Below are 11,660 nucleotides of genomic sequence, written 5' to 3' on the forward strand. Positions count from 1 at the left end.
ATAAAAATGCCTGCAACCCTTTTGAATGCAGTGATGAAGTCAGTTGATGCTCTAGGCATGTTATCTCGTTCATTGTGATTGATGTCTCAACCACAGAACAGTTCATACATTTTGAGTTTTGTCATTTAGCTAAGTGAGTGTCTCCAATAGTTGACTTAAAACAAAGTAACTATTCCAAAATAAAAAGGTACAGTTGTATGGAAGTATGTAGTCCTGAGATGTTTAACTGACACAGAGAAGACATAATACAACAGACATTTTTGTAGCATAGCTCATTTTATTGTTTAAACAGTTTTGCATAGGAAATATATCCACGTCCAGTAATTGACTGCAGTAAAAACAGCTGCTAGCAGTATAGGCTGGATATTACAGTAACAATCACAAAAAAATGTTGAGCCTTATTTACATTGATTTTAATCTTGTGGCAATTTTAGCCCCTGCACCAAATGTAACCATCTCAAAGGCATTGCCTACTGCTTTAATGTTCTAAAATCAATTTAAAAAAAGAAGGGATATCAAGGCCTTCGCTATACAGTTCACAACGGATACCTGTGGTTCCTAAACTGTAAAATAACAAGATATAAACAAAAAGATTTCAAAAGTTCTCTAAAACATACATTCAATACATACATAGACCTTTTGTACACACCTGCAGTGTTACTACAATTCACTACTGGAGACTGTTACATTATTTCGTTGGTGTTGTTGTTGTTGTTGTGTTTTTAATTCACCTTGAAGTGATTCGCCATCGTAATAATGTGTGCGCAGAGGGAGTAAAAGTGCCACAAGACCCATAAGAAGTCAACCCTGCGGAGAAGTTTGCAAGCATTCGTTTCTAAATGACATTAGTTTACATAATGTAGCAATTGACAATCCAAATAAATACACTGTCCAAATGACATGTACACATAGTTTTTCCCCCTCAAAGAGCAAGCATGAGACGTGTGCACCCAGTTGACCAAGACCTTCAAATGAATGAAGCACAAAAAAAACGCTCTTGTGAAGCCACATCTCAAACCAAAACAACAAAAGATTTGGGAGAACACGCCAAGGCGCCCCAAACATACCGCTTCATTTTAAGTTGTTGAACTTTTTCAGATTTCAGATTTATTAACAATGGACACTCCACTGACACGGTGAGCTTGAACAGGCACTGAATTAATAATATATTTTGTTTGGTGATTAATAATACATAAAATGCTGGTTTTTATGTTTCCTGCTTACAACAACAACCTGATGTTAATAATCAATACATGGAACACGTCTATTGCTTGCGTAAAAACACACCTCATGAAAGCGTTTTCGGCCATCCATCTGTCCTCTTAGACCCTAGAGCACTAAACATTCAGTAACTAGAACTACACAGATATTGCATGATTGCCACTGGTCCTCCTTGCATAAGGTACTAACTGAACGGTTGACCATGGATCGCTTTCAACAATCATAACTGAATATTACTCATCTCTACCAAGCCTTTCTTATCTGTAGGCCTACATGTCACTCTGTGAAAATGGTTTCACCTGTGTACATACTGTCCAGAGATGATCAAATTAAAGTAGCCCTTTGAAAATAAATATTACCTTAAAAAATGTGTGCAACAAAAAAAACTGCCAATACCTGTACATCTATGAAAGATATACCATGAGTGAAACACTGATATAAAAGGTCTGGAGAATCTAAGGGCAATTTCTATACGAGTACTTGAAGGGCTTGAATCAAATGTAGGTTAAATTATGGAAAGTGCAAAAATGTGTGATGCCTGGGGGCCACAAAGGACTTACATCACCCAATCCTCACAGCGGAATTACTTGCTTGATGTTCCATACACATGCCTGTTCCAAAACCCTAATAGACATATCAAAACATTGTCAAATGCTAGCGCCAAACTTCTCACGGATTGTTGCATCATCCTGTAATTACGATTTTTCTGAGCGAAACGCTATACGGCACATTTCTAAAGGAGGACTTACGTACGATTGACACAACACACTTTAGCACAGTAGAACAACCTATGATGTCACTTAAGACGTTACCCTGGTATTCACTGGTGGTAGGCTCAAATCAGGTGACTTTATTGTAAAGTGACATGAATAGATATCCCCTACCGTTAAACATAGAACGCCAATCAAACCTCTATTTCTCTCACTCTCCGACATGGATTCAAAACCACATAATCACATCACACTCTGTACTATGGCCACACTAACAAAAACAAGAATTTAAAATATTACTGAAATGTTTCCAAAATGGAAAGTTTATAAGCACTAAACACAATTTTAAAAAACATATATATTTTTTTACATTTTAGGGTTCTGTATAGGATACTTCCCCTAAATACAGGAATATGGAAAATTGATAAAATACTTTTATTTTCGATTATTTGGGGAAAGCTGGAGAGTTGTAACTCAAGTCCTGCCTCCGCAACCAATTTATTGTTTTTTCTTTTTTTCATAAAATGGAATTGACTCATATTCCCCAAGATGTTTGAAAACATTTACAAACAAGGGCGTCAAAGAAAAAATCTTGAAAAAGACTACAGTGTACAAACTCCTGCCTATAAGGCAGGCTTCTCATTAGAAATACCCTCATCTTCGCTCGTTGTGTAGTTTCACCCTCTCTATCCCTCATTCTCTCTTACAAGTACACACACACACAAACACACACATACTCACACATTCTCAAAACACACATTACCCACAAACGGACCCCAAAGGACTACTGCTATCGACACCACCACAGTATTCACCTTTATATACACACAGTCTTCTACCCAAATTTTCAACACCGCATCTGACACGTTTCTATCACACTTGACTCAGGGAAAATGTCCTTCAGTGGGGTCTCCAGTGGCCAGAGGCTGCAAAGCACTTACGTTTTCACTCAAAAAAAGGCATAACAGTGCACATAGAACGGGGGGTGGCTTTTGTTTATGTCATGTTTTTTTTCTTTCTTCACAAAATCAGAATAATTGTCTTGGGTGAAGGAGGAGAGAATAAGCTTGACTTGAGTTTAATACGTTTTATATACTTTCTGGCAGGTAACAAAACAGGTAACAAAACATCAATGTGGATAGTGTCTATTTGAGTTCTAAAAGTAGTTTATCGTAATACAAAGTGGGAGAGTAATCGTTGGAATTCTTAATGCCCCGTAACGCCTGAGATTTTGTTTTTGTTTCTTATATGTACGACTTTTTATCTTTTATTATTATTTATTATATTATTTATTATGAACGAGTTATATATTTGACACAACACACTTGGGGAAGACGATTAACCAATGCCTATGTGCTTATGCAAGGGCTCCATTTTTGTTCTTCTTCTTCTGGCCCTACAGAGTACAAGGAAAATAGTAGATATCCTTCCTCTGTAGTCCATAGCTTATTACATGATAAAATACAAGGCTCTCTATAGCGATAAAATAACTCCCCCCAAATGGGTAGAGTTATCCCTGGGATTTATACAGATCTAGTGCATAAATTTGACTACTTCCAAATACTTCCTGTATTCTGATTTGACCGGTCTCACAAGCGTTTGTCGGTTTGTTGATTGTAGCACATGTGTAACAGGTAACTTTATATATAGTTTAAGGCATCTACTTGGGAATTGCACACAGCGACTGATAGAATGGCACAGATGATTGTTAAGGGTTAATGCTAATATAGCTTCCTGTGTACAAGCGGTATGAGCAAAGTGTTGGCTTTTCACAAGTACGCAGTATGATTTCAGCTTGAAATTGCGGGCCTGATTAAGGTTAATGTGAATATTATGATTTTTTTTTGTTAAATGATTGTCACACTCAAGTCAAGCCGTCTCTCCTGTGAGAACGAGCTTAGTCAATCTCACATGCTAGCACCCCAGATGGGAAGTTGAAAGAAAAAGAGTACATTTTGTCACAGTAGACAGATCAGTGACTTTGCAGCCATATGAGACCAACGGGTGCATTCTTTACAGACAAACTGTAAGGTTCGAAAAAATACCCCCTCCCTCCCCCACCTAGAATTCAAAACACACTGAAACATGTCTCTCCATCTCTCAGTACACTAACAAAGACCTTGTCATACACTGCATCGAAAGCAGTCCCCGCTTTGGTCAATTAAAAAAGGAAAACAACAACAACAACAACAACAATATCAACAAAATAGATGCATTACAATAGTCTCCAAACTAGCCTCTAATAGTTGACGTATCTATAAGCACTACCTACATAGGCAAAAGTTGGTATTGCATAATTTTCATACATCTGAATTCCTCCCTCCCCGATAGTAACTGGAAGATGAAAAACAAAAAAACGAAATGACAAAAACAATAACAAAAATTAAAGGTTATTAAAAAACCACCGGAAATACTGAAAAATAATGATGGTTGATTATAAACTTTAAAACGGCGACGATACACAGCCTTGATATGCAACGTAACTGTGAGATAAAGTAGTAAATGAAAAAGTTACAAATCAACAATGTCACAATTGTCATTCAGAATACAAAACAATTATCTTATCATAAAAATGTTAATTTCTTTTCTATAATGGTAATAAATGCAGCAATAAAACAAGTGTAGTGATGTCTCTATGTTCAAAAGGCAAGGCACGTAATGTGGACTAGTATGTCATCGTGCAAATTAAGAGTATTGGAGAGATTTGTCATAGAAATATATCTGGACTTGGAGAGAGGCCAAGGCAATAGACCTGCCGTGCACAATTCTAGATTTCAGGGACTGACACCACTGTATCTGGGATGTGAGTGTTCAAGAAGCAAAATGTGCAACCCTCTGCAACCTTGAAGGTTCAGGGTTGCACAAAAGTGTAGATTTTTTTGTGACATACATTTTTATGAATGACTTTAACAGCCTGCATTCTTCTTCTTTTTTTCCCTCGTCAAGTCATATTATAAACACAAGCTTCATAAGCTGATGGCCAAATGCATATGTTCTTGATTTCAGATGTCATTTTATACACTACGTGTGTTTCAATAAAAAAACGATTTTTAAATGTCTTTTTTTTCTCTCACAATAAATAAAAAGCTCCCCATGAGACTGAGTAGGGCTTAATAGAAGTGCTGTCTTGTTCATATTCAGTTCTGCACAGGTAGCTTAATGCGCACCTTCAAACACATCACTGCATTTCAGGCTTAGTATTCTTTACTTTCCATATTTAGATACACAGAAATGCGACTGAAATCAAATCAAATGTTTGTTTTTTTAAACCTTTTTTATGTTTATGTATTTAAAACAACAAAGTTTCATATTTACCCTCCCTTTCCTTTAGAGTCTTAGGGCTGACAGACATAGCTTCCCTTCAAAAATTCAATTGCACTTGCCTCTTTCGAGATTTTTAGATCATTTTTTGTCTTTTTTTAAAATCCTTTTCTAAAGGAGATACGAATTCTTAAAAAACGGGTCAAATCTCTAACCTAAAAATATAGTGTCTTTCTCTTTTTTTTTACCATAGTAAGAGTTCACAACTCTAAGGAGTATAACTAACTTTTAAGTGGATAGCAGTACAGAATCAACAGGATAACGAGTTTCAGACAAAATAAAAATTGTATCACAGTAAATTGAAATCAAAGAAGAAGAAAAAACACTGAATTCACAATTTGTTCCTATGGTTACATAGTCAATAGTTTGACATGGGAGCCTCTTCTGCAGAAGGGGTAAAGGTCAGAGTTGAATAACTTACAGTCGGGTAATCTACTACCAGCCAGCCTTTGTGTGTTTCAGATGACTTCCCCTGTTTGTAAACCAAGGTTAAAAACTCCCAACAACAGAATGAAGAAGACCACCACCATCAGACTAAGAGTTGTCATGCTAAATATTAAGGCATCTAAATGTTTTTGTACAGAATACGTCACAGCATTTTGAATGGAAAGGCTCTTCTCACACAATGACTGACTGGCATGGCATAGGGTTAAGCTAGAGCGGACCGGATCAGATTCGCTCCAAACCAACTCTTCTTGGCCAATGTCCCGATGGGAGGAGGGGTTTGGGGAGGAAAGGGTGGAGGGTAAGGGGGGGACAAAGGACAAACGCAATTGTTTTAAGTGCTGCTTGCTGATTATTTCCCCTGTTGCCGACACTTCTCCCCCTCCCCCGACCCCCCGACGGGTCTTCAGTTCTCTGCCTCTGTGTGGAGGAGGGGGGGCTCACCAATGATGTTTATGCTGTAGTTCTGGTGGACATTTGTTGGCAGAATCGGAGTCCCGTTCGTGACTTGGAATGGAACTAAGCTCGCCCAGGTACCAGGACTGTGGAAACACAACAGAGAGAGAAGGAGAGAACAGAAGAGGGTTTTGAGTCGCCTGCATTGAGCATCGGAAGCTTTTGAAAGCATGAGTAGAGATAAGACAACAGCACCAATCAGATGCTCTACACGCACAATGATGAAGTGCTCTGCAGCAAGTCATTACATTTGCTGCATACTGTAACACATCACTATTAAATGAACCGTTACACTTTAGAGGGATAGTCAGCTGAGGGGGGAACAAAAGGGTTTATTTATAGTGTTAAAAACCATATTCAACTACACAATTATTTTGTTAGGCAGAACACAATTCTGAGTAATTGGCATAATGTGCTGTTAACATCCGTCATTATTATGTACCGCCAATCAAATTTCTACGAATCAGATTCCATGGCAATGTTTAATGAATATCCCCTAAAACTATTTCAACAAAATGTTCATGCAGACCATTTGACAACGGCATGTCCCAAGTCCACTATAGACTCATCCCTCTCACCCAATCACTTCCCACCGGGCACAGACATAGATTCAACATCGATTCCACGTTGGTTCAAAGTAATTCCCTTGAAATGACGTGGAAACGACGTTGATTCAACCAGTGCGTGCCCAGTGCGTTTGCTTTACCCAGGAGGAATGATGTAAAGGCCTTATGTCTAGTCTAATCAGTCTATGGTTCGAGGGGGACACAGTCAGACAAAGCGCTTCCGGTGTTTTCCACCGATTCCTCTGAGAAGGATGTCAAGCGAGGATCACACCTAATTCCATATCAACAGACCCTCTCCATGTTGATCAATGGTGCTACAGAAGGGGGGGTGGAGGTCTTTACAAATCCGCCCCGTCCCTATTCAACGCACACTAATGCAACACAACACAGCGATTGTTCGCAGGAGGCGCAAACTGAAAACGAAGGTCTGCCTGCGAAACAAACCTGGTGTTGTTCTCAAGGGGCTCAATGATACGTACATGTTGAATAATTAATCAATTACCCCCACCGCCCACTACATCTGCAATACCTGTCTTGAACAATTGCTACATTATAGGCCAACACTATATACAGAGCCTAGTACACAGACACTAGACAAGAGGAGGATATAGCGTTTTTGGGGTGCAAAGAATGAGGGATATGTTTGAAAGGTAATGTAGGTTAACCAAGTCCCTCCACTGTTTCCATGCAGATGTAAGACTTCCTCAATAAAGAGAGAGAGAAGAAAAAAAGTTGATTATTGTTGTCAGTGGGATAGGAAGACGAGCTAACGGGGGAGGAAGAGGAGAGGAGTGGAGACCCCCCCCCCCCGAGGCTGTCCCATCTGACACGAATGTCTGTCTCCGTCCATGAATGGTGTCCAATGATCTGGTCTGCATTTCATACAAGACACTTCTCCGAGTGGCTCAGCCTCGACTAAAACCAATGGGAACCACATATTCAACACATGTTTCTAAGGAGATCAGACTCAGAAAATAAAACAAGAAAGGAAAGAGTGAAGGAGAGGAGGGAAGGAGAGAGAAAGAGACTAAGAATGAAAGAAAGAAAGAGCGCGAGAGAAACAGAACATTTGACAACTACATTTTTAAGTGGAAAATGTTAGAAGCCAGATCCAGTCCTATAAAGGGTTAAAACACGAGACAGAGGCTATTTGGGCAGGGCTTTTTTCTCCTCCTCCTTACTCCCTTCTCTTTGGACCCCTTCCCTTTATCATTCTCACTCTTAATTTCTCTCGCTCGCTCTCTTTGCTTCTAACTCTTGCTCTCTCCCTCGCTCTCTTTGCCTCTAACTCTCTCTCTCTTTGCCTCCAACTCTCGCTCTCTCTCACTCTCTTTGCCTCCAACTCTCTCTCCCTCTCTTTGCCTCTAACTCCCACTCTTTGCCTCTAACTCCCACTCTTTGCCTCTAACTCTCTCCTCTCTCTTTACCTCTAACTCTCACTCTCTCTCTTTGCCGCTAACTCTCTCACTCTCTCTCTTTGCCGCTAACTCTCTCACTCTCTTCCTCTCTTTGCCGCTAACCTCTCGCTAACCTCTTTCTCTTCGCTTCTAACTCTCTCTCTCTGTCTCTAACTCTCTCTCTCTTTGCCTCTCACTCTCGTCTCCTCTAACTCTCTCACTCTCTTGATCTTTGCCTCTAACTCTTTCTTTGCCTCTAACACTCTCTCTGCCTCTCACTCTCTCTGCCACTGTCTCTCTCTGCCACTCTCTCTCTTTGCCTCTGCCTCTGACTCACTCTCTCTCTTTGCCTCTGCCTCACTCTCTGCCTCTAACTCACTCTCTCTCTCTGCCTCTCTCTCTCTCTTCGCCTCCAACTCTCTCTCTCTCTCTTCGCCTCCAACTCTCTCTCCCTCTAACTCTCACTCTCTTTGCCTCTAACTCGCTCTCCATCTCTTTGCCTCTAACTCCCTCTCTTTACCTCTAACTCTCCCTCTCTTTGTCTCTCACACTCTTTGCCTCCAACTCTCTCTCCATCTTTTTGCCTCCAACTCTCGCTCTCTCGCTCGCTCTCTTTGCCTCCAACTCTCGCTCTCTCGCTCGCTTTCTTTGCCTCCAACTCTCGCTCTCTCTCTCTCTCTCTTTGCCTCTAACTCTCTCTCTCTTTGCCTCCAACTCTCTCTCTCTTTGCCTCCAACTCTCTCTCTCTTTGCCTCCAACTCTCTCTCTCTTTGCCTCCAACTCTCGCTCTCTTTGCCTCCAACTCTCGCTCTCTTTGCCTCCAACTCTCGTTCTCTTTGCCTCCAACTCTCGCTCTCTTTGCCTCCAACTCTCGCTCTCTCGCTCGCTCTCTTTGCCTCCAACTCTCGTTCTCTCTCTCTCTCTCTTTGCCTCTAACTCTCCCTCTCTTTGTCTCTCCCTCTCTTTGCCTCTAACTCCCTCTCTTTGTCTCTCTCTCTCTTTGCCTCCAACTCTCGCTCTCTTTGCCTCCAACTCTCGCTCTCTTTGCCTCTAACTCTCTCTCTCTCTTTGCCTCCAACTCTCGCTCTCTCTTTCTCTTTGCCTCCAACTCTCGCTCTCTCTCACTCTCTTTGCCTCCAACTCTCTCTCCCTCTCATTGCCTCCAACTCTCTCTCCCTCTCTTTGCCTCTAACTCTCACTCTCTTTGCCTCTAACTCGCTCTCCATCTCTTTGCCTTTAACTCCCTCTCTTTGCCTCTAACTCTCCCTCTCTTTGTCTCTCACACTCTTTGCCTCCAACTCTCTCTCCATCTCTTTGCCTCCAACTCTCGCTCTCTCGCTCGCTCTCTTTGCCTCCAACTCTCGCTCTCTCGCTCGCTTTCTTTGCCTCCAACTCTTGCTCTCTCTCTCTCTCTTTGCCTCCAACTCTCTCTCTCTTTGCCTCCAACTCTCTCTCCCTCTCTTTGCCTCTAACTCTCTCTCCCTCTCTTCGCCTCCAACTCTCTCTCCCTCTCTTTGCCTCTAACTCTCACTCTCTTTGCCTCTAACTCGCTCTCCATCTCTTTGCCTTTAACTCCCTCTCTTTGCCTCTAACTCTCCCTCTCTTTGTCTCTCACACTCTTTGCCTCCAACTCTCTCTCCATCTCTTTGCCTCCAACTCTCGCTCTCTCGCTCGCTCTCTTTGCCTCCAACTCTCGCTCTCTCGCTCGCTTTCTTTGCCTCCAACTCTTGCTCTCTCTCTCTCTCTCTTTGCCTCTAACTCTCTCTCTCTCTTTGCCTCCAACTCTCGCTCTCTTTGCCTCCAGCTCTCGCTCTCTTTGCCTCCAACTCTCGCTCTCTTTGCCTCCAACTCTCGCTCTCTTTGCCTCCAACTCTCGCTCTCTCGCTCGCTCTCTTTGCCTCCAACTCTCGTTCTCTCTCTCTCTTTGCCTCTAACTCTTCCTCTCTTTGTCTCTCCCTCTCTTTGCCTCTAACTCCCTCTCTTTGTCTCTCTCTCTCTCTCTCTCTTTGCCTCCAACTCTCGCTCTCTCGCTCGCTTTCTTTGCCTCCAACTCTTGCTCTCTCTCTCTCTCTCTTTGCCTCTAACTCTCTCTCTCTCTTTGCCTCCAACTCTCGCTCTCTTTGCCTCCAACTCTCGCTCTCTTTGCCTCCAACTCTCGCTCTCTTTGCCTCCAACTCTCGCTCTCTTTGCCTCCAACTCTCGCTCTCTCGCTCGCTCTCTTTGCCTCCAACTCTCGTTCTCTCTCTCTCTTTGCCTCTAACTCTCCCTCTCTTTGTCTCTCCCTCTCTTTGCCTCTAACTCCCTCTCTTTGTCTCTCTCTCTCTCTCTCTCTTTGCCTCCAACTCTCGCTCTCTTTGCCTCCAACTCTCGCTCTCTTTGCCTCTAACTCTCTCTCTCTCTCTTTGCCTCCAACTCTCGCTCTCTCTCACTCTCTTTGCCTCCAACTCTCTCTCCCTCTCTTTGCCTCTAACTCATTCTCTCTGCCTCTCTCTCTCTTCGCCTCCAACTCTCTCTCTCTCTTCGCCTCTAACTCTCACTCTCTCTCTCTTCACCTCTAACTCTCTCACTCGCTCCTCTTTTGCCGCTAACTCTCACTCTCTCCCTCTCTTTGCCTCTAACTCTCTCTCTCTAACTCTCGCTCTTTGCATATAACTCTCTCTCTCTCTCTTAGCCTCTAACTCTCTCTCTGCCCCTAACTCTCATTGCCTCTAACTCTCTCACTCTCTCTCGCTCGTTGCCTCTAACTCTCTCTCTCTCGCTCTTTGCCGCTAAATCTCTCATTCTCTCTCTCTTTTCGCCTCTAACTCTCTCTCTCTTTGCCTCTAACTCTCTCTTTGCCTCTAACTCTCTTTGCCTCTAACTCTCTCACTCTCTCTTGCTCTTTGCCTCTAACTCTCTCCCTCTCTTTGCCTCCAACTCTCTCTCCCTCTCTTTGCCTCCAACTCTCGCTCTCTCTCTTTCTGCCTCTAACTCTCGCTCTCTCTCTTTCTGCCTCTAACTCTCTTTATTTCTGCCTTTAACTCTCTCTCTCTCTGCCTCTAACTCACTCTCTCTCTCTGTCTCTAACTCTCTCTCTCTCTCTCTGTCTCTAACTCACTCACTCTCTCTCTGCCTCTAACTCACTCTTTCTCTCTGCCTCTAACTCTCTCTAACTCTCTCTTTCTCCCCTCACTCTCTTTCTCTCCTGCCAAAAAAATCATCTGACAGGAAATGAGAGATTACATTTTTTCCTACCTTGCTGAACAAAGAAAGCTCAGAGCAGGCTAGTTCCCTGCAGCATTCTCTTCTTCCCTCCTCTCTCCCTAGCACACACACACACACACCCTCTCTTTCTCTCCCCCTCCGTGTCCAACTCTAAAGGCCTTCTCAGGTGAAGACAGAGTAGACACATGAAAAGGTACTATACAGTCCATCACACTGTCAATCCCATACAATTACATATAGAATCACAGGATCTCTTTAGTCAACCCATATTACTATTCTATTTCTCCAAATGACTCTGTGTATACTAAAAAGATGTTTGAGTTGGGGGATGTCATTCATTA

At 42.3% G+C, this 11,660-nt stretch overlaps 1 protein-coding gene across 10 annotated transcripts in view; it reads right to left on the bottom strand.

The window, feature by feature from the left end:
* Positions 1 to 255: 255 nt before the first annotated feature.
* LOC112246641 (nuclear factor 1 B-type) overlaps positions 256 to 11,660 on the bottom strand; it is a 95,511-nt gene continuing 84,106 nt past the window's right edge. For all 10 annotated transcript variants that reach the window (XM_042328418.1, XM_042328410.1, XM_042328417.1 and 7 more), the window contains one exon: positions 256 to 6,238. In XM_042328418.1, the coding sequence (XP_042184352.1) occupies positions 6,137 to 6,238 (102 nt within the window). In that variant the 3' untranslated portion in view covers positions 256 to 6,136. The remainder of the gene's footprint in view (positions 6,239 to 11,660) is intronic.

The sequence above is a fragment of the Oncorhynchus tshawytscha genome, linkage group LG10 (assembly GCF_018296145.1).
Source record: "Oncorhynchus tshawytscha isolate Ot180627B linkage group LG10, Otsh_v2.0, whole genome shotgun sequence".
In the NCBI taxonomy this organism is placed as follows: domain Eukaryota; kingdom Metazoa; phylum Chordata; class Actinopteri; order Salmoniformes; family Salmonidae; genus Oncorhynchus; species Oncorhynchus tshawytscha.